At 41.4% G+C, this 24,204-nt stretch overlaps 1 protein-coding gene across 1 annotated transcript in view; it reads right to left on the bottom strand.

Annotated features, from left to right (window-relative positions):
• The window catches only part of FRAS1 (Fraser extracellular matrix complex subunit 1), a 435,467-nt gene that overhangs the window by 184,143 nt on the left and 227,120 nt on the right, over positions 1 to 24,204 (bottom strand). The window contains exons 19-20 of the mRNA XM_072810116.1: positions 21,068 to 21,208; positions 18,310 to 18,453 (exon numbers count right to left, since the gene is read on the bottom strand). Of these exons, the coding sequence (XP_072666217.1) occupies positions 18,310 to 18,453; positions 21,068 to 21,208 (285 nt within the window). The remainder of the gene's footprint in view (positions 1 to 18,309; positions 18,454 to 21,067; positions 21,209 to 24,204) is intronic.

The following is a 24,204-nucleotide window of genomic DNA, read 5'->3' as shown; positions in this document are numbered from 1 at the left end:
CAGCGCAGAAGGCGGGAGAGTAGCCCAAGGGCAGGACATCTCAGGAAACAGGGGTACAGATGTGGGACCTGTATAAGCGGGGCGTTTGAGGTCTTTAGCAAATGGCCAGGCCAGGCACGGCTATTACATTTTCATCTCTTTTCAATGGAACGACCTTCAAGTACTAGGGCAGCACCAGATAGACTCTTGCTAGCATAGAATTGTCAGACTAACAGCAATGGTCCTGCCAATCCTACCAACATTTCCCCCAAGAGTTCGGGGAACTGGAGCCCAGCATGCCCCTATTCACAGTGCTCCTAAGGGGGATGCGGTGCCCTCCACAAGCTGCCTTGCCAGGACTTTGGCCTTCCAGAGTCAGCATACCAGCCTCAGGTGTCGATACGGAGTGGGCTGAGTTGCTGGAAAATGTTCGTCTTCAAATAGAGGTAAAGTTACAAAGAAGAGTTGTCAGCTGAGAAGTCATTTTCATGCCCCAATACATAATTCACAGAAGCTCTATTGTATGAGTTGTGATTCAAGCTCTAAGACAAATCACCTGGTACTCTGTCTGGTCTCTCGTTCTCACCCATATAATAGTCATTCTTTCATTCAGGAACCTGACTGTGTGCACCCCCCATTATGGTGAAAACATCCTCTGCCTCATTTAAGTGATAATTGCCCTTCAAGTCTTGTTTATCATCCTCTACCCCAAAGATGGAAGAAAATCCACAAATCCTGAATTACCCACCAAAATGGAAAAGGAATAAAGGCCTAGGAAATGGAAAGTTAGAGCTCTAACCACAGGCCTTTCCGTCTTTCCCTGGAGGATTCAAAGCATTCTTTGCACTTGCTAATGCACCACTCAGGGACCAGAGATGTCTTGTTTGGTTCAGAGTCTTAAAGAAAGAGATTGTGATCTTGAGCAATATTTAGGTTAAAAAATCCTTGTCAATAAAATGGAACAGCCTGTTCTCTGAAATCTGTTAAAATAGGTCTTTATACCTTCAGTAATAGTTCTTAATTGCTGACCACCTGAGACATGTTCCCTGCAGAAGTGGATCTCAGACCCACACCCGTGCCACTCATCCCCAAGAGAAGCCATCTGGGGATCAGCACAGCAACTCCAGAAATTGAGCCAAAAGTGTCCTCCCCAAAATGAAGAGGGCACATAAATGAACAGCCCCTGCCCCTTCTCTGAACTTTGGGAGTTTCACATTATGGGCAGCCTTTTGCTCGTATTAGGAGCAATTCTTGATCTCCTAAGAGGCAAATCAATCCTCATTACAGACCTTCAGGAAATAATAAAGGAAAACGATGACTGTATTGAGGGCAAGAGGATAAGTGGGCTACTTCCCCCGACTTAGTGTAAGGTTTCCACACAATGTTCTCTTTTTTCTGCGCCCTCCTCACAGTGCCGGGAGCAAAAGGGGGGATTCCAAAAGCTCCAAAAGTTTCTGGTTCAAATTGTGGTGATCATATTTTATGATTACCTGAATAAGTGGCCACGTGCTAGGGGTGGAAACCTGAAAACATTACTGATTTAAGGCTCCATTATTTGAAAAGTCGCAGCCTCTTCCTCTTTCAAGCCAGCACTTACAGAGAATTCTGGGCTCAGGCATGCATCAACAAGATCTGCAGGTGTTCAGTGGTATAAAAACTAGTTGCATCTAACTGCAGCTTTCTCTAGTGTGCAATTAGAGGAATGAAAAAGAATAATCACCAAGGGGATGCTCTGAAGAGAAAGTAAGAAGATCTCTGGAGTACTTTGTAGGTACAATAATATTTATGAATCTATCTGATCTTGGGGATCTCTAGAAGCTGCTGAAATGAGTGTAATGTGCATTAATTACTTCTAAAGGAAGCTAGAGCTAGGCCATGGATGCCCCTTCCCACTCTCATGGCAGCAGCTTGTAAACCCTCACTCCTCATCTCCAGGCACCACCCTCCACCCCCTCCCAGGTTATTCTATCTTCTCCATTCAGCCCCTCAAGCACAAGCACCTTCAAGTCCTTCCTTCCTGTCAGCATCAAAACATCTTTCTTAACCCATTTTTATTTCATTTCTTCTCCTCTCACAGGATGAAATGGCTAATCCCTCCACCCACATTCCTGATCCAGTTTTCAACATTATTAGAACATTATTTCAGCATTATTGCATCTTTTATCCCATCTTTTTTTTCACTCCCCTTGACTTCAACCAGAGCATTACAGGGCTCTGCATTACCAACGCCTCCAAAGCTTTTCTCTCTTGCCTTACCTTCACCACCCAGCTTCCCTGCCTCCCTAACTCCACAGCTTGCTGGGATCTTCTTTCAACTTCCAGGAGCCTGCTGTGGTATTGCCTTGAGAAGGTCTCTGACCAAATCTAATGGCTTCCTCTAATTCCTTTTTTTTTTTTTTTTCTAATTCCTAACCTACTGGAGATCTCTGCAATACATGACACTCCTGTTTGCCTTCCTCCTTGATGCGCCTGTCTTCTTTTAGTAAGTTTTACCCTGGTGCTCTTCATGGCCAGGTCCTTGTCCTCCACCACTGACTGCCTGATACATGTAGAGATTCCTTACAACCCTCGCCTTCTGCCATCCTCCTAATCGAGTCTCTTTCTCTAAAGAGACTAGACAGAGCTGTTTGCATCGTATTTTGGTATACAGCTACTAGAAGCCAATGGAAAGAACTTTAGCAGTCTTAGAGACTCCAAAATTACTCAAGGCCTTTGCTTCTCTTCATGCCTCCATATCTCCTTCAAGCCTTAAGAAGGCATCACATCAATTGCCAGACACATCTATCACACTGCATGATGGAGTACCGGGAAGCACGGAGAAATCAATAAAAGACGCCTGAAGATATAAAACAATCAACTGCAGGTTGCCCGAAGCATCACATTAATGCAAGGAAGTTTAAAGTTTTACCTTACAAACAAGACTATAACTACCCAAGTCTGGATGTTGGACTCCCTCTTTTTATTCATGACCTGTATTAATTCCTTATTCATTCATCCATGGTTTAAAAAGTCTTACTGAACACCTAACCCTATGAACAGATTCATTCCAAAACAACAAGCTAAGTGATCCCATGTTAATGCATTCATGCAACCTCTCTTCCCAACTCTCTCATTTACAAGCCCCCAATGGAAGACCACTTAAATATGCTCTGAAATCCTGCTCTTAAGACAATCTGAAGGTTGACTGACTTTTCTTAAACCAATCAGAAAAGAAAAATAAATTCCTAAAACCTAGGTAACACCTCTGTCTTGAGAGCTTGAAGTCAAAAATCTCTTCATAGGAGAGAATTCTTTGGGAGAGCTCAAAATGAGTAATGGTGTTCAGGGAAAGAAGCCAGAAATCAAAGCTAAAAAGGGCTTAAGGATTGCTACCTGTGTTCTAACCTATAATCAGAAAAGTATAGTTCCTTAGAGCAGACTACAGAACCCAGGTGGGACAGGCTACAAGTGGCCAGTCCCACTGGGTATCACCTGTAAGCAAGCTTCAGGCTCAAGTCTGGGGGCCACTGAAATCTTCTGCCCAGAAGAGGGGTTGAGTGTGGCCCAGATAAGAACCTTGAAATTTTGTTTTTCTGAATACAAAGTGAGCCATGGAAGAAAATATGAAAAACATTTTTACAAAGTATAAATAAACATAAAAACCATCCTAAGTAGCCTTTTCAGAGTAACTGACCACTAACATTGATATTTTTCTCTTAGTTCTTTTTCTATATAATTTTACATACATGACTTTTTACATAGATGAGATTATATTAAATGTCATATAATATTTTTTGACTCAATACCATCAGCATTTCCATACATCATTAGGAACTTTTTGTAAACATCCCTTTAGGAACTATATAATATCCCAGCCTTGAATAAATAAACAAGAAATTTACCATTTTTCATATATAGTTGGCCCTTGAAAAATCAAGGGTTGGGGCGCTAACCCCCTGCACAGTCAGAAATCTATGCATAACTTTCGGCTTCCCCCAAAGTTAAGTACAATTAGCCTACTATTGACTGGAAGCCTATTGATAACCTAGTCAATTAACAAATATTCTATAAGTGATATGTATTATATACTGTATTTTTACAATAAAGTAAGTTAGAGAAAATGTTAAGAAAACCGTAGGAAGAGAAAATATATTTATAGTACTGTACTATATTTATTTTTTTAAAAAATCTACAATTTAAGTGGACCCAAACAGTTCAAACCTGTGCTGTTCTAGAGTGAACTGTTTAAACATTTACTTCCAATTTGTTCACTTTTATAATTAAGGCCCTGGTAAGACCTCTGTGCATTTTAGATTAGTTCCCAAAAGACATTGTCAAGAATGCAATTCGTAGGGGATCCTTGGGTGGCTCAGCAGTTTAGCACCTGCCTTCGGCCCAATGTGTGATCCTGGAGTCCTGGGATCAAGTCCCACGTCAGGCTCCCTGCATGGAGCCTGCTTCTCCCTCTGCCTGTGTTTCTGCCTCTCTCTCTCTCTCTCTGCATCTCTCATGAATAAATTTTTTAAAATAATGCAATTTGTATTTTTTTGTAAAGATTTTATTTATTTTAGGGGAGTGCAGGAGTTGAGGGAGAGGGAAAGAGAAACCCATGCAGACTTTGTACTGAGCATGGAGCCCAACATGGGGCTCAATCTCATGAGCCTGAAATGATGACCTGAGTTGAAAGCAAGAGTCAGACGCTTGACTGACTGCACCACCAACACAGCCCAATTCATATTATTATTATAGCTCATTTATTGAGCTCAGAATATATATCAAACACTATACTAATCATTATAAATGCATAATCTCATGCACAGTTTGCAAAGATGAAGTAGCTGATGTTATCATCCCCTATTAAAGATGAAGAAATGGAGACTCAGCAGTTAAGTCATTTGCTCACACATGTCACATCCACACTGATTCCAGAGCATATACTTTTAGCCACTACAGGCATGAAAAAAAAAAAAGTAAAATTCTTAATAGGTATTACAGATTCCATTCCAGGAAGTTCATATCAGTTTACATTTCCAAGAGTCACTCATGAGACTGTTTCCTCATAACTCTGCCTGCACTAAGGAACTGAAAAGTAGTAAAACAATCTTAATTTGGTTGGTGAAAACTGCAATTACATTGTTGTTTACATTTATATTTCTTTTATTATAAGTGAGGCTGAGCATTAAAAAAAACTTTCAAACAACAAAAATGTTCAAATGTCTACTATAGTCAGACAGCTTTCAGTACGGTCAGAAAAATAACCCTGGATATATAATGATAATTGAGCATGAAATATGTGTTATCAGACAATAATTTGAGATATCAACCAATGAGTTTTTTCTCATGCACTGTAAATAACTGTCCCCATTGAACCAGGAAGCATGAGCCATCATGTGCTCCCAGAGAAAGTTACCAGAATGAGATCTAAAAGATACCAAATTTATAGGGCTGAGGGAACAGATGAAAGATGGAAGAAAAAACATACTTGAATGTGCCTTGGAGCTAAGAGACCCAAACCCTCCACCACCACTACAACCCCTACACTCCCCTTTCCTGTACCCCAGCCCAGAAAAACCCTTCAATCTGGAGAGGAAGAAGAGGCAGAGAGACCATTCACTTTACCCTTGCCCTCCCTTCCCAAGGAACAGGTTGGAGCCAGCCAAGTGGAATATTCAACAATCCAACAGTAAAGTGGACTTGTGCTTCTTGCTTGAAAAAGGGTTTTCTCCAAATTGAGACCTGCGTCACAGGCCAATAGAGAATGTGGAGAATAATAAGATGCAGGACTGCCACAAGAGCATTACGAACATTTTGTAAAATGCGAAGGGGTAAGTACCAAGACACCGTGTAAGTCTGTCCCAGGGGTCCCCACTCAGTCCAGGAGACAGGGAAGGCCTTCTGGAGAAGGTGGAGCCATGAACCCTGAATGGGGATTAGCTGCAAGAAAAGCTGGGCAAGGTGGTGACAGGGTTTGGAAAGGGTCCCAACAAGGGGGAAAGCTTAGGCAAAAAGCCAGCAGCCCAATTTCACAGGATACAAAACAGGATGCCTTCAAGTAACTGAGTAAAGTTCAAGACGGTGGGATCTTGAAGAACATACAAAAGAGCCACTCAGGACCTGGCTGAACCAATTGTAGAATACCCTAAAAGGAAGCACGTGTTGTATCCTAAAGGCGATTGGGAATGGGCTTGTATATGTATGTGTTCTTCATCAGTCTATTTACAGAGGTCTCTATGTTTTTATTACAGATTTAAATGAGAAACTGTGGTATTGAAGGTAACTAGTGATGAGAGAAGACATGAGAACCATAGCAAAGAACCAACAATCCAAGAAAACTCTGACATACAGCAGCTCTACAGAACCTTGCTGGGGAGGGGTCAGGGATCCCTACTATTTCCCCTCCTTCCCTCCATTATGCCTAGAAGACCATCTCTGTTAATAATATCCTGATGCTGAACTGTTCTTATGAGGCTTGTGCTAGACTAGACATATGAAGTATACTATAACATAAGTATACAAAAGCTATCAAGACCAGGAAATGAAGATCTTAGGTTTCCCTTGAGAAGGAAGGCCAACATACCAGTAGTTTGTCTTTCAGGCATGACCTGGGAAGACCTTTCACAAATTCCAAAATACCTTTAAAAATTAATACAATGTAGGATTTGGCCAAATCAGGAGTAGCTAGTAGGGCCCCCACCTATTTGTTGAGTGAAAGAAAAAAAAAAAAGGCTATTGGAGTCAAAATACCAGGAAATTGTAGGGAATTTGGAGGCTCATGTGGATTGCACCTCCTGGTTTACATAATCCACTTCAAACCAAGAGAAAGGGCACCACTTGGCTATGTGTGTGACAATTTACTACTGTCTTGTCGGTAGAATTTGAGATAATGACAAGAGAAATATCCCCATGGCCAAATGTATTTTTTAATTATACACTCTAAACATAATTAAGAGGTGGCATGAACCCCATCTTCAGGCACTGCAGGGATGACTGTGTGTCCCGGGGGGAATGTTCTGACACCAGTCACTTCATGCGTAGTGAAATCCATAAGAGTATTTTCTAAAAATTAAGCTGATTTGGAGGCAACTCTTGCGTTTTTCCTGGTAGGTGGCAACTGCCTGACAAATCCTAATTCCAATCTTTGCTGGACCCATGCTGTAGGAGCACAACTGTCAGAAATCGTGTCCTTAATATGGCAGCAGTATTCACAGAGAGGCCAACAAAGCACAGAGGAGTTCCCCTTTATATAATCCTCCTCACCTCACCTTCCGTGCCCATCCCCCTCTTCAGGTGACATTTGGAACAATTTCACATGATACACAAGAGGAAGTTTATACTGTTACTGCTTAATTTGAACCAGGGCTGCAGTTACTATAATAGGGGAATTGAGTTTCCAACCCACCAATCTAACAGCAGAGGCTGGATTAACAAGGATTAACATCCCATCCTAAAAGCCCCATCTGTAAGGTAAGGCATTTGCATCTGACCTTACTGTCTGTAATCAAACAAGGGGGCTAACCTCAAATATGTCTAAATGGTGAGTGTGTATCCATTAATTGCTTAAAAATAGCGCCTATTCTGGAGGCCTTCTCTCTGAGTCCTAGCATTGCTACTAAGTAAATCCTTATTTGTCACCATTTCAATTACAGTGAAGAGTCTTTAAATATAAGACTCATTAAGGGTGACAAGGAAAGAAGAGAGACTCAGGATATGTTTTTGCATGGCCTGTTTCAGATTACTGGTATATAATAAGCATGTGGTAGAGGGAAGGGCAGATGGAATTCAAGTTGTTTGTACTTGTGCCCACTTGCTAACGAACCCAGTGAACTGGCACTTTAAACAAACAAATTAATGAACACAGTACAAGGGAGACTGGAAATGGAGTATTAGCTTGGGCTGAAATAAATACATTTCTCGTTTTTAAGCCAGCAGAGTATTCCATTTGTTTTCTAAATGTTCACAGCATGCAGACATGCTAAAAATTTAAATAGCTAAAAATATAATATTTTGACTCAGCAGCTGTAAGACCTCTAATATGTCACCCTGCAGCTGTAAGGAAATTACATGTGGTCATCACTGTGTGATGCTTTCTTCAAATCACAAAGGCTCTGCTTCGAGGATCAGTGAGGATTACCAACAATGATGATGGATGGGAGCACATGGCAGTGAAAGGACTTATTTCATGTCTTTGGAGCAAAGTCAAAAAAGCTTGAAGATATTAAAGTAAATGTGTATTGTGGAAGCAATGGTTTTGGATGTTGGTTTTATGGGGCAGTGACTCCTTAGCAGATAAATAATGACCTATAAAGACAAATTTAGACACACAGTGAGTTTTTAATAATGTCCTGTCAGTCGATTAGGTTCTTAATGCAACCACATTAAATGCGTTTGGAAGCAGTTAAAATAATCAGCACTTGTGCCTGTTCCTCATCAGGCAAAAAAGAAATGATTTCATACCAGAGTTCAAGGCTCTTAAACTGCATATAGAATTTGAATTCTGATGCCACTTTTACAGTTGATGAGGTACTGCCTGTGAGATAGGACAGAAGAAACCCAGAAAATAACATACAGAGGGAGAAGAGAAAGAAGTGCCCTGTCTTTCCCCATGATTGCTTTGTCCTAGCCCACCAGGGAGCTCTTACAAACCACGTGTTCTTTCTGCAGCAGCGAGAGCTAGTGCCAGATGTACAAGCAAAACCTCTCTGCTCAGTTGGTGCCAGTTCTTGCTGCCAACCAGGGGTCATGAGCACCACTCCTCTGTGTATATCAATGCCTCCTACCTCACCTTCCAGCAGTTTACGTCCTACTGTTGGTTTTACCTCCAAAACAGGAAAACATTTCACTTCAATGAACATTTAGGGAATGTCAGTTGGGTGTGAGACGCTATGAAGTTTCCACAGGAGACAGCTTTGAGTCAGACTCAGCATCTTCCCTCGAGATGTTCACAACAGGGTCTACAGGAGGAAAGCCACACCTAAAATGTAACAAGTGTCTTCAGAGGACCAGAGAATATTTTATCCAAAGAGAATAAGAAGGAAAACAAACAAACAAACAAAGAGAATAAGAAGGACTTGAACTTTGTGAGATGTGGCAGTGATCAGATTGTGGAATAGGGCAGGGAAGGCACAGGGTTAACTCAACTGTTTTCAATTATGCCGAGTGAAAAATCAGCAGTGAGCAGGTGAATAAGAAATTCAGAAGATGGAAGGAAAGGACTTGGTGGGTTAAGGGGAATGAAGATGGGGTTTTTGAGTATGGTGTTCCTACGGATTAGATGTGTAGGAAGTAGACAGGTAGAGAGTCTGGAGATGACAATCCCATAGGTACTCCACATGGACTCCAAGGAGAAAACAGAAATAAGGACTGGTTTGAGGCTGTAAGAGGTGTCCCCATCCCAAGGAAAGGGGCTGGGTGGGGTCAGGGAAGAAGGAGGATGAAATCAGTAACAGAAGACGAAATAACTGACTGGCAAAACCAGCCCCTGAAGGTGATGTGCCCTCAAGCTCAGGTCACAGACTGAGGAGCCAGGGTGTGGGGACTCCTTTCCCAAAGTAAGGAATGAAGAAAAAGTGGTATTTAAGAGAAGAAGCAGAGCCACTTGAGGAGAAAAGGTAAGGAAGGTTTTTTGTTCTTTCTCAGATTATGCTATTCTTTCAAATGAGAAAGAAAGCAGAGATGTGAACTGATCTGAGTGAGATTTGAGTCAAGGGGAGGTATGGACAGCATGTAAGGAAAGGCACAGTGGGCCAGATGACGAAGCCTGAAGAGAGCTGTAAATAATATGACTACCAAGCAGCAGAGAAGGTCTTACTGGACCTAAATCAGGAAATGGAAGCCAGTGACACATGCTCAGCCATGTGCCCTCTGAAGAGACACTGCTTCCGTGCCTGGCTCTACCACTTGTTAGCTATGAAACAATGAGTAAGTTGGTTAATATCTCTCATCTCAGTTCTCCTGGGCTATAAGAGATACTACTAATCATCCAAGGCTAGTGGTCAGGATTAAATGAGATAATATATGTGAGGAGCTGGCACACAGTAAATGCTCAATAAATATTGGCCATTATTAATTATCTGCAGTAGGCCCAGTTGGAACAGACACTGGTACTGGTCATCATGCCTATGTCTAAGTCACTATTTTTGCCTAGAGGATGTAAACCACAGAGATTTACAATTTACATGCATGTAAGAAATGTAAGTAAGTACAGCCATAGCAATCTTGCCATCTTTAGTACTGAGAGGATGACCCATGGGTCTAAATTCAGTTGTGACCTTAATTTAAGCAGGACTTGTGGTTCTTATGAAGACAACAGCAATCCTGACTGCACTGGAAGCCCTGCCACGTTGAAAACTTGGAAGTAAGGTCTTTCTGTAAGGTAATATATCGTTCAGTAAAAGCCACATGAATATAGTTCTTTTTAGTTTAGGAAGGCACAATTTAAGCAGAGGTCATGTCCTTTTTTTTCTGGAAGGTAAAGTAAAGAAACACCTTGGAATATTCAATCAACCTTTGTTAGACAATGTAGTCTCTTAAATAAAACACAAATTGGGAGAACAAGGAAGAGACAATCACTGAAAGTTCTGTAGAGAGATTGGATATACAATTCACAGTTCAAGCAATAGGAGATAGGGTGACAAGATGAGGAATAAGAAAGTACATTGCCAAAAAAGAAGATAAGGAAAATAAAGTAGCAAGTGTTTAAAGAAAAAAAAAGACACTAGAAAATTGAAAAAATATAGATAGAAGAATTGGACCAGACGGAATGAGGTGGGAGGTGAACAAAAAAGAGATAAGAAGCCATAAATGGATCACGCTAACAAGAAAGATCCTTAATATAATTACCATGCAAAGCATTAGAAGGGGAGTTTAGTCATCATTAGGATGTCAAATTCGAGTCACTCATTTACTCAGCATTTTTTGAATTACCATCAATGTGCTAGTCAGTCAGTGCACTGAGAATTCCCACATATTAAGAATTCCCAGCTCTAGAAGGACAAACATATGGTCTCATTCATTTGGGGAATATAAAAAATAGTGAAGGGGAAAGTAGAAAAAATGAGTGGGAAATATCAGAAAGGGAGACAGAACATGAGAGACTCTGGGAAATGAACTAGGGGTGGTGGAAGGGGAGGTGGGCAGAAGGTGGGGGTGACTGGGTGACGGGCACCGAGGGGGGCACTTGACGGGATGAGCACTGGGTGTTATGCTATATGTTGGCAAATTGAACTCCAATAAAAAAAAAAAGACAAAAAAAAAAAAAAAGAATTCCCATCTCTACAGGAAAGGATCTTGGGATGATCACATGAAAAGATAAATGAGAAAATGTTTTGAAAAGTATGAAACTGGGATCCCTGGGTGGCGCAGAGGTTTGGCGCCTGCCTTTGGCCCAGGGCGCGATCCTGGAGAGCCGGGATCGAATCCCACGTCGGGCTCCCGGTGCATGGAGCCTGCTTCTCCCTCTGCCTATGTCTCTGCCTCTCTCTCTCTCTCTGTGTGACTATCATAAATAAATAAAAATTTAAAAAAAGAAAAAAAAAGAAAAGTATAAAACTCCACAAACACACCAGTATTCTTACAGACAATAACATGAGAAACAGACCCAGTCCCAGCTGAAACCTTGGATCTCCTACTCAACTTCTGGTGAGCTGAGTAGAAATCCATGGTGATCCTCTTTTGGAGGATCACTGTTAATATTAAATGGCAAAATATAAAAAATGAAATCTTGCCATTTGCAACGATGTGGATGGAATTAGAGGGTATTGTGCTAAGTAAAATAACTCAATCAAGAAAGACAATTATCACATGATTTCACTCACATGTGGAATTTAAGAAACAAAACAGAGGATCATAGGGGAAGGGAGGTAAAAATAAAAGATGAAATCACAAACCATAAGAGACTCTTAACTGAGGGTTGCTGGATGGGAGGTGGGTGGGAGGGGGAGGTGGGGATGGGCATTAAGGAGGGTAGGGGATGAGATGAGCACTGAGTGTTATATGTTGATAAATCATGTAACTGATAAATCACTAAACCTTTGAAACCAATGATGCACTATATATTGATAAATTGAATTTAAGTTAAAAAAATAAGTGGCAAAATGCATTCAAAGCAATTAGCACAGCACTTGTCACATATTAAACCCACTGAACAGTCACCTATGATTAGATCCCACAAAAAGATCACTCACAGGGAATATGATCTAGTCAATGCCAAATACTAGGTAATTGGTAGAAACAATCAGCACACTAGGAATTACAGTGTGGGAGATGCCAAGAGGAAGCTGGTCCTAGAAGGGAAGGGATGTAAGCCAGGCCATGGGGAATGGATGAGCAGGATTTTGATGATCAAAATAAGGAGTAACTGCTACACGTTTATAGTAGTGTATACCTCTTACCTTCCTTTCAGCTTGCAGCCGCAGGAGCAGCTACAGCAAGATGTAGAGCAGTGCCAATGCACCTGCCCCACGTGCAGAAGCTGCTGTGAAACAAGAACTGGCTCTCACCTCTGGCTTCAAGTCACTGTGCGTGGAGGCAGAGAGCTGGTACGCAGCTCACATGAGGCTCCTTTCCAGCTCCGTAATACGTTCAACCTGAACTGGGGTTTTCATTGCTTGATGTTGCAGTTGCATCAGCTTATTCCAAAATGAACATTTGTTGCTCTTTTAATTTGGGCATTTCAACTTCTCCACCATTTTTTAGGGCCCCATCTTTCAGAAATTATGACAATAAATGGGGGAAAGTCATGGAAAGGACTTAAAGTTTTCCTCTTATGATTTGGAAGAAAAATGTTAACAGGTTTTCTAATTAGTCGACAAATGGCTTCCACTCAGGTTCAGAGAACAAACACTTCTCAGACCCGACACTGGAAGATAAGTACTGATTACTCTTCAGTGCTCTCAACAAGCAAGAGAGTAGCAAACCTGAGCCTCCTTAGTGACCCTCTCTGCTTGCCCAGAGGATGGAAGGAAGAAGGAAGGAATAAGAAAGGAAGGGATGAATGGAAGGAAATCCATAATCTGAGTATTGGTTCATTATTTTATTTTACCTTTAGGGAGTGCCAATAAATTGTCAAATATATTAAAATCATTGCAGGGCTTCCCGAAGATTGTTCTGCAAACCACTGGTTAGCTCTGAGAGGCTATAACAAATAAAGGGAAAGGGTCTACAATGAAATGTTTGAGCAACGATATTCAGCCTCCTTCATCTTAGAGATTCACAATGCTCATCTGTTTGCTTAAGGTCCTAAGAAATTCTGCAGTAAAGAAAGGTGCTTAACTCCATTTAACCAAGAGTTTCCCAAATGTTTTTAGCCAGAATCTTTTTCACATCCGATACCTATTAACCATTGCTTAAAAATTGAGTCCAATGGAATACAATACGAAAATGCTCAGAATAATATTGTTTTACTAACACTTGTTTTCTTTTGCTTACATTCTGGTGTAGATCGATAAACAAATGCAGCATTTAAAAAATTACTGCATAAACAAACAAAATTTAACCCTTCAGAATTCTATAACCCTAATGAATCAGCTGTTTACAATTTTCCAGTCTTCCCTTCTTATTATTCTCAGTATTATCATCTCTTTTCCTACATAACTCAAAAGTACAACCATCCCATTAGGTATTCCACAAAACCCAACACATTTTTTAATGCATCTGCATTTGGATATTTCCCCTCATGTCTTCTTTTTTAATTTTCACCCTCTTCTATGAACAGGGGAGAGTTTTTGGCTGAGAAAGACAAAGGAGAAAGCACTTGAGGCTTTGGAACTTGAGGAGAATGTTGTTTAGGCGTGGGCAAAATATAAACAACAAAAATCTATAAAGAAAAAGCTTTGCCTTCCATAGCACTTCACCATGCCAGATACTATTCATCCATTCTTGCCTCTCACCTCAGTCCATTTATCTTTGTTGAAAACCTTCGGCCTTGGCCTAAATCTCCCAAAGCCTATTTGCTTTGATAGACTCAGAGGAAAAAACCCCACACATATAATATCTCCATACGTGATAACACATTGAGGTTTTTGGACCAGTTCCCAGGATGTGTTTACTCTTGTCTGTGTGATAGATTAGATGTAATTTTCTTTCTTAAACAGCTAAGTGCAATTAAGAGGTCTCTGATTAGGTATAGCTCAGCTAGAGAGTAAATCCTGTGAGTAAATCCTACCACCCCATAAAGCTTACCAGTGATAGAGGAAACAGGGGCTAGAATTTCCCAAGGACGAGGAACATGTATTCCACTGATGACACCGCATATGGCAAAACATGTTCTGCTTTGTCTATCATCACAGCACTCCTCCTAACACCTTCCTGAGTTTAGATAAAAGTCATTGAAATGTTCCAAGAGGTCAACTATGACCTAACTAAAGCAACACTTGAGTTAAAAAATGTTCCAGGAATTTAGGTTCAGGGTAAAATGAAAATAGCAGCTAGGTTTCTGGTGGCTACAGGAAGAAACCTGTGTTCATTTAAACCCTCAACCCCCTCATGGGGTCCATGATGTACCCATAGATGTCCAATGACCACCCCAAATTCAATTTGTCCAGTCCAAGCACATAATCTTCCTATTCTGGCCCTTAGTAAATAGTACTCCCACTCCTCGAATTTATTTGCCTAGAAATCTTTTTTTTTTTTTTAATTTTCCTAGAAATCTTGATATCATCCCCCAAACTCCCTTTCCCTTAGTCCCCAGGATGAGACATTGCCAACTTCTGTTGCTTCCATTAGGCTGAACCATATCAAATTGCCACTATTTGATCATACACGCACACAAAACAGTGATCTCACACAGGTTGACCTAACAAAGAATTAATTCTTAGTGAAGCCATTCCTCCTTCCCTTCAGCAATTTTCTCATGAAAGGCTTCATCTCTCACCTGAATTCTTACAACTATTTCTTCAGGTCCCTCTGCCCCAGTCTTGTCCTCTTCTACACAATCTTCTATGGATCTTTCTCTTCACGGAAATGCAACCACGACACTTCCCTCCATAAAAACCTCCAAGAGATCCCCATAGCCTTGATGACAAAGTACATTCTCCTTAAAACAGAATCTGCAAGGTGGCCCTCATGACCTGGCTCTGTGTCCTTCTGCTTCAGGTACTACCACTCCCACACTCAGAGCTGCCATTCTGTTTAATTCTTTGTTGATGCCCAAACAGATAATACTCTTTGGCCCATTATTTGGAATGCTCTCCCCTCCAAATCTTCAAACCCTTCTACTTTTTACTTATCGTTCAAATTCATCTCAGTAATGATATGCTCCAAAAAAGCCTTCATTACCCACCCTGCTGCACACACCCAGTGAGGGTTAGGGTCCTGTCCCATAGGTTCATCTCATATCCACAGCACTGTATTCAACACATATGTTCTTCTTTCACTACATGGTATGTTTCCTAAATACAAGCACCGTATCTTATTCATGTGGGCATCGGCAGAGCCCAGCACAATACCTGGACCTGGCATGGAGTGTGTGGTTTAATAAATGTTTGATGAAGCTGTAAATGAATGAATTCATTACAATGCTACAGAGAGAAGTGGGAGGAGTGTGGAGCGGGCATATATTTATCGGAAAAGTAAACTTTGGGGTCAGTGCAGTTCTTTGCCCAGACCAACAACTGAAATTATTGGTCAAATTTTCCTATAACAAATACTTATACACCTATAAGTCTCTATTCAAAAGGATTTCCAAGCACCAGACAATGGTAACCTTACTTCAGACCTTTACTTAATATATCTAATTCCCAGTACAGCCAAGGTTTGTCCCTTTCAGCCTATTTTAGAAGGAACTCTTCTAGGGCTGAGGATTTCCAAAGTCATTTAGCCTAGTCCCATGATTCTTTATTCTAAGAGTCCCCTATTAGCCTTAAAAAATTAATGCAACTCCTAATCACCTAATTTGCTATCAAAGAGGGCTCTGGACATTGGAAGAACAGCATTCATTAAAAATTAAACTTTTCCAATCTCCTTATATAAACATTTACTTATAAAGTATGCCCCAGCATAAAATTTTTAGGGTGCACATACAGAATAGGTTGGAAATAGAAAAGCCACATGAAGGTTGACCCTTCTAACTCCTCTCTCTGACTATAATCTCTCCTTGCTCTAGTCCGTCTTCCACAGCTTGCAGATTTCCTGCCCATCCCACACACTAGGTGAAGTCACAGCCCTCTCCCAAACTCTCATTGCTCTACTGCCCACAAGATTCAGTTTTCAAACTTTCTAGTTTTTTCACCTAGAACTTTGGGCTCTCTATACCCTGGTTCCAACTTAAATTTTCCAACCATTGCATCTAATGTGCCTTAACACAAACTATGCTCTTCAGCCAGGTTGGACCACTCACTGGCCATGAATGGCCCACATATTCCACCATCTGGCCTGTCTCCTGGGAAGCCACACACTGAAAGCCTATCTATCCTCCCTCTAACTAAATCCTAGTTACTCTTCAGGAAGAATCTTAGGTTTCACCTTCTCCACAATGCCTTTCATATCTTTTAATTCTCCCTTCTCTGGACTCCTACAACCCATACTGCCTGTAGGTGCTATCATCCATAAGTTGCTTTGTACTGTTTATTAACTGCAGTCGTGTTTGGGTTCATCTCCTTACATAGCGTGAAAGATCTCTGTGTCGCCTCAGATTACAATTCAGCACCTTGAGGGTTCCATGTAAATACCTGCAAATATATTTAAAACACTTAGATATCAGGGTAGCTGCTCCTTCATATCATAACGTAAGAAGCAGTTGCTGAACTCATGCTTACAAACTATAATAAAAGTCAGGCCCTACTATCCCGAGATTCTTCTTCAAGGATAGGCACTAATGCCTCCCATTTGCCCACTTCCCAAGTCAGTCCTGACTACAAGTGGCAGTGCCAGCAAGAGGTTCATACACTACAGCTGTGAGGTATCTCCTTAGTCTCAAGCCTGGCCTCTCCTGTGCTTCTACTTTTCATTGCCCCTAAAATGTCTGCAGTCTTTACAATTGGGTTTTACCCTGAATCCTAGCCTTTTTTGGCTACAGCCCTGCTCCTGACAATCCAGCCTTCCTAGGGTATAGTCCTTTGATCCCAATGTCTAGTCATTTAGCTAAGGTCATATTCAAAAAGAAATGGATCACCCAGGACCATGGCACTACCAGCCACATTTGGAGGACTGTCACTGAATTGCTGTGTCTCCACCCACCAAAGTGGACAACTGAGTCCCAGACTGAATGTGCTTGATTCGTACTATGATCTAGACAACTGACCACACCTTGTCCCTGCCCAAAGATAAGCCCCTACAGACAGATCAACTTCTCCAGTATGCAACTGACCAGATCCTAGCCTTTTCACCTTTCCCATGGCATCTCAGATGCCTCCCAGTCAAGGCCTTCAGAGCTGTGGCAAAAGCTACTGCAGGTAAATCTCTTCAGGTTTCTCCTACAATATGGGGACACCTGGATGGCTCAGCAGTAGGGTGTCTGCCTTCAGCTCGGGACATGATCCTGGGGTCCTGGATCGAGTCCCACATCAGGCTCCTTGAGGGAGCCTGCTTCTCCCTCTGCCTGTATCTCTCTCTGCCTGTATCTCTCTCTGAGTTTCTCATGAATAACTAAATAAAATCTTTAAAAAAAAGTTTCTCCTACAATATGGAGAAATGGGTCAAGAATTATGTAAGAACCCACTAGTCTGTAAATTCTTTTCTCTGGACTATAAGTTCTTTGAAGGCAAGGTCATTGTTTCATTCACTTTTTTTTCTTTCTTTATTTTTTATACTCTGAGCATCTGGCCATGAACAGACACTCAAAGCTATTTGTATGAAGGGATGGATGAACACAAACCCTATATGGCTTTTACATTATTATCCAAATTCCAGGCTACTTTCTTAACATACACCTCTTTGAAATCTCAGTTCTAAAATGAGGAGGAAAAATCCCATCTCCTGAGATACAGTTAGTCTCTAAATTTTTGTGCCTAGGGCCAATGGCAAAGGTTCTCCACAGCAAGAGGCAAAAGATAATATAGACAAGAGGGAAAGAGTCTTCAGAGTGATTGAAGCAACGCTGTTGCTATCTGAAGCTGAAGTATACCACATGCATATAAGGTACTATTATTGTTACTTCAGTCTTCATTAATATGAGGTTCTAAATTTTCTCAGGAATTTCAAGAGTGTTATTAGAAGATTCCATTAGAATCTATAAATATTTACTAAATATCTTCTAGGAAGCAGTAAAGTTCCCAGACATGAGACAAATGCCTCCCAAATAAAGAGCTCTCAATCTGATGACAAAGGACAAATACAAGAGAGCCTTCTTAAAGCTGGCATGAAGAACCCCACCCTTTGGCTAGTGATTTCTAAAACTATGAAGGAGATCCTACTCACCAGCACAGTACCCCACCAGGTTGAGGAACTGCTCTTCTTTACAGCTGCTCCTGCAGCTTCCACCAGCAAGAGTGACATGAGGGTGACAAGAGATACAGTCAGATTCCGATGGGCCGTGGCACTGTCTGCAGGTGGGGTGGCATTCTAGGGAGAGAAACAAGAACCAGGACTGGAATTAGCACCTCAGCATGTGAATATATGAAGTGTTAATGTACTCCACAAATTACATTAAGAGTAGACTTCAAACACTCATCATCTTTTGAAGATTCCTGAGCAAGCCTGACCTACCCTTAGGCACAACCAAAAGATGACATTTCTGGTGTCAGTGACAATACCATCCATGAACAGTACCTGTAATCTAGAACCATAAAAATTAGAGTGATTGGCTACACATTCCGGAGGGCCCAGCATGACCTTCCCAATGTATGTAAGAAAGATCAAGGTCACAAAGCAGGGGCAGCCCGGGAGGCTCAGCGGTTTAGCGCCACCTAAATCAGCCCAGGGCGTGATCCTGGAGACCTGGGATTGAGTCCCACGTCCGGCTTCCTGCATGGAGCCTGCTTCTCCCTCTGCCTGTGTCTCTGCCCCTCCCTCTCTGTGTGCCTCTCCTGAATAAATAAGTAAAACCTTAAAAAAAAAAAAAAAAAGAAATTCCTGGCAGGAAAAGGGGAACCATACATAGCAAGGCACATCAATACTTCTCACTAGAATCAGATGCCAGCCAAGCTCTCCCATCAGGCCACAATTTGGATGCCTTGTGTTAGCAGCAACACTTAATTAAAATACAAAGAACAGAAAGTCCTCTTCCTGGAGGTTATCAGGAGCCAGGTTTGAAGTCAAAGCTAGGTTTTCCCCCCAGACAAAGCACCAATTTACTAACAGGTACTGCCCTGAAAACAACAAGTAAGTCCCAGGAGGTGCAGGCAATGAAGAGCAGGACTAGAGGAGTAAAACAAGGTTGCAGCCGCATTTGCACTGCCAAGGCAGGCAGCAGGAGCAAGTGCATGGAAGGAGATCTCAGAATTTCTCTGCCAAGGATGAGGTCTAAGCCTGTCGGATTCCAAGAGGAGAGGAGGGGAGGGGAGGGACCTGAGCTGGGCAGAGCTTGCTGGAACTGATGACAAAGAACTCCCTTCTGGCACAGAGCTGGTGGAAAGCAAAGGCACAGATTTCAAGTACAGTCAACCGCTTTTGACTTCTTCTGGCATAAGGCCAAGAAAAGATAAGGCGTTATGTAAAACACACACACACACACACACACACACACACACAAATAAATAAAGCGAGCAAGCAAGCAAACAAGAATACACACTTCTGATTAGAAGGCTAGGATCAGCTATAACCCCTCCTCCATTCCCGAGGCCCAAATGGGGAAAATGCTGGCCCAAAGGATACTCGAGTTCTCAGGGTGATTTCCACCTCCCAGTTCTTCCTCCCTGTCAGATTTCCAGTGGCCTGGTGCCCTGCCAACTCAGGGCACCATCCATCTGCTGGTGGCAGGCTGGCAGAGGTGGAGACAGAGGAGAGTGAGAGCTGCTCACTCGTGACTCCCCGGCAATTTCACACACGAGACAACCAACTTGGCTAGGGTCAGGGCACACCAGGGCAGATAACAGTCTGCAAGGACAAACCTGATGACAAAGAAACCAGAAACAGTCCCACTGATCCTGAGAGAGAATCTAAAGCAAAGCAACCCATCAAGGGCCCAGAGGGATTAAAAAGGTACTTGGAAAAAGAAAATTCTAGAAGAAATATAATACTGATCTTCAGTCATCTAGATTTGTATTTACATTGGATTTCCTCTTTGGAGTTTGAGGCTTAGATGGACCTAACAAGTATTAATTTATTTATAAAATATTTTGTGCACTTATGACATGTTTCCTGACTCTAGAAACACGTGCCATACAATTTTATAACAATTGGCTTCTTCCTCTAAATGAGCCTCAACAGTCTATTTCTAGAAATAAAATAGCTATCATGATAGAATGTGTTTTGTCTTATCTTTTCTCCTATAGATACAAAAAAAGTGGGATCCCTGGGTGGTGCAGCGGTTTGGCGCCTGCCTTTGGCCCAGGGCGCGATCCTGGAGACCCGGGATCAAATCCCACATCGGGCTCCCGGTGCATGGAGCCTGCTTCTCTCTCTGCCTGTCTCTCTTTCTCTCCCTCTCTCTGTGACTATCATAAATAAATAAATTTAAAAAAAAAAAAGCACAGTGCTACAATAAGGTGCTTAAATTTTTAGTATTTTGTCAATCCCAATAAAATTCTAAACTAATCTCAACTAGTAATTTCTAGAATCTCTGTCGCTGAACTATAGAAAGGTGTTGTTAAAAACACATTGGACCGACACATCAAAGAAGAAAATAAATATCACCCTCTCTTTTTTGCTCTCTTAGGCTGTAGCAAGGGGAAGTGGGGCTGAGAACTATAGAGTTATTGCCACATGCCTAGTCCTACACAGATGCATTAGAACCTGCCTTTAGTAGCTTGTCTCCCTGATGAACACCATGAAATCCATCCCTCCCTGTATGCAAAGGGTAAAGCTGACTCCAATTTTTCACTTCATCCATACTTCGCTATTAGAAGAACAGAACTTCACTTGTTCCTCTCACTCTATACCTAACAAATTAAAGACAAGGATTTATAGTCCAACCCTAGTCCCCTGGTATGACAACATTTTAAATTACAGAGCCTGGCTGCATTACAAAGACAAAACAATGGCATAGGGAACATGCCCCAGCATGTTACATACTCACCTGTGCAACTGCCTTCCTGGTTAAAGTATCTATCTGGGCACTGGGAAAGACACTGTCCATCCAACAGCACTTGGGAAGGCCAGCAGGCTGTGCAGTTATGTGGGCTCTTCCCTGCACACCTGAAACAGGATTGGTGGCAAGCTGGAAGATGAAAGATAAAGCAGAGGGGACAATCAGGAAAGCCACCGTATGACAAATGTAGTAACTCTGTCTCTCCTGTTAACATTTCTGGGTTGGAATAAGTTCTGCACATCCACTTAGTCTTTCCAAGGACAGGACACACATCTCACATACTTCTTTCAAAGGCCGTATCTTGCAAAGCAAGCATCTGTGGGACCCAGATTAAGTAAGGCACAAACGCCACGAAACAGAAGTAACCATTTGCAGAGTCATACATTTCTTTCTTCCCAAGTTCCATTCTCAGAGAATGTCAAATAAAGACCAGGAAGCCATAAAACAGGGCTCCTTCCATCAGGACAGCTCCTCCTTCATCACTAGACAAAGGGCTGTTTATCAGGCTGCTCAAATTACAGAGAACAGTGACAGAAGATTTACTTACAAAGCTTTAGATGGTGCCTACTCTCTAATAGAGACTGGACGTACACAGGTGAGAAGAATCGTCCAACACTGTGAGCTGCTCAAACTAGCTGCATCAACAGACACACAAGCAAGTAACTGGAATACAATTAATGGGAGACAAAGTATAGTAGAGGCAGTAAGAGCATCACATTGCAGTTCTATGTGGCCTTGACTAATTTATGTAATTTCTCAAGACTCCTACTTTCTCATGTATAAAATGAGAATATAAACTGTACATCATGCATGGGGTACTGTGGACACTAATTGGGTTTGATACATGTAAAGCGTAAAATTCTTAGGACAGTGCTAAGTACATTAACAAGGGCTTAATAAATCTTAGCTGTAATTATTACCATTAAGTGCCATGATACAAGTACCCACAGGTGTAAAAAGGAATGTGGAAGCAAAGACATCTCTGCTTGTCTACATTAGACCTTTAAGAATAAAGGGGATCACTGAGAGGGGCACTTGGCGGGATGAGCACTGGGTGTTATGCTATACGTTGGCAAACTGAACTCCAATAAAAAAAAATTTTTTAAAAGAATAAAGGGAATATTTGTATCAATTCCCAAGGGTGGAGAGTGTATTAATCATGCCTTTTTATTTTCTGTATTTCTGAAACTTTGACATCTGGGGTCCTGCAAATCCCGGAGAGACTGCCCTCCCAGGGCTAGGAATTCCTAGAGATAGTAAATGACTAGCCTGGAAGAGTATTTTTCATATGCTAACTAGCCAGCCCCTTGTCCACACACCCATCACCTCCTCTATCACTCACACCACTAACTGTACACAGTCCCTATGCCAAAGCCCACTGAAGTTACTCAAACTAGCCAACCCTAAACTGCTTACCAGCCCTCACTTGTTCCTTTCCACAGAAAGCACAATAAAGGCTCTTGCTTACATTTTCCCCTCATTCCCTCTGCCTTTTAACCAACTCTAATGCTTCCTGGTGTGGCCCCTGAAGAGCCTGCAATGCCTCCTTCTCTTGGGAACTATGAGTAACACATGCTTCTCAATGGCAACTGTCTCCTAATCTCTTGGTCTCATCATATAAAAATAATAATAATAATAATAATAAAACCTCCATTATGAAACAATTAGTCATTCACCTACAATCATTCATTATTGAGTCTCAAACAGGTCTAGGTGTTGGGGATACAATGTGAATAAGACAAATACCTGATTCTTTTTTTTTTTTTTTTTTCCTGATTCTTAACCCATGTGGATGATCCCACATTTCAGGCCACCTTCTGTCCATCCAGTGGACAAGATCCACAATGGCAGGGACCATACTGAGTCTCCTCTTTTGCCTTTTCTATCCCTTCTATCAAATACTCAGACAGAGACCAGCAGCTTGGAAGAACCAAATGTGATTTTAAACCAGTGAAGGTTTCCATTTCTGCCAACCTCCAATAGAAATGCAACATACAGTTTTTGATGTTCCACTAATATAAGCTGGGATGTCCTGGTCCAGTGGTACTGATAGTTAAATATTAAACTACTGATATATGGGTGATATACACTGCTGTCCTAAGCCTTCTAGTGCTCCTTGAAGCCTCAGCCTTATTACTCTAGCATCCTATCTCATCCATAAACCAGCACCTAAAGGTTTAAACCTCCACCAGGAGGCTTCCAGTACCCTTGTTCCTGAGCTAAAGCCAGTACCCATTTGGATTGGGCAGTAACTTGCCTTACCGGTTGATAAATATTTTTATTCTTATTTCTGGATACACTGCAGAGCTTTATGTCTATTTAACAGTATTTATTACTATATGAAAAACAGCTAGAGCTCCAATTTTTTTTAAAGATTTATTTATTTATTTATTTATTTATTTATTTATTCACAGAGAGCAAAAGAGAGGCAGAGACACAGGCAGAGAGAAGCAGGCTCCATGCAGGGAGCCCGACGCGGGACTCGATCCCGGGTCTCCAGGATCACACCATGGGCTGCAGGCAGCACTAAACCGCTGCGCCACCGGGGCTGCCCTAGAGCTCCAATTTTTAAAATGATTTCCTTTTTTTTTTATATTGCCTTGTAAACAATTCTTACTAGCACAAGTCTCAGTAAGAAAATTTGCCCCCAAACATTTTCAAAACCACTGAGAAAATATTTCCTTTTCAAAAACCAAAAAACAAATAAGGTAAGCAAATATAAAGGGAGGGTACATATTAGCCCATTCTGTAAGACACATTTAACACAAACGAATAAAACAGCATGTAAAAGAAAATCAAGTAGTAATATTTCAAAAACCAGCTAAATTACACTGTCAACACAAAGCCTTCCAAGATGATTTGGGGAAGCAACATACTTAACACATATTTAGATATACCTATGATAATACCAATATGTTTATATTAGACTTTACAAGGTTGCTAAAATCCCTAGCTCTTCCTATTATACCTCCCTAATAAAAAGGAAATCAAAGCCTATCATTGTGGAATTGAAAACTAGGAAAAGATGAATTAATGTCTCACAAGCACACAACATACTTTATTTCATTGTATTTGGTCACAAAGTCAATGTGATAACCTTGCTCAATGTGAATAAAGATCATTAT

This window comes from Canis lupus, chromosome 33 (genome assembly GCF_048164855.1).
Source record: "Canis lupus baileyi chromosome 33, mCanLup2.hap1, whole genome shotgun sequence".
Lineage (NCBI taxonomy): Eukaryota > Metazoa > Chordata > Mammalia > Carnivora > Canidae > Canis > Canis lupus.
The sequence above is the reverse complement of the archived record's forward strand: the minus strand, read 5'-3'. Positions and strand labels throughout refer to the sequence as shown.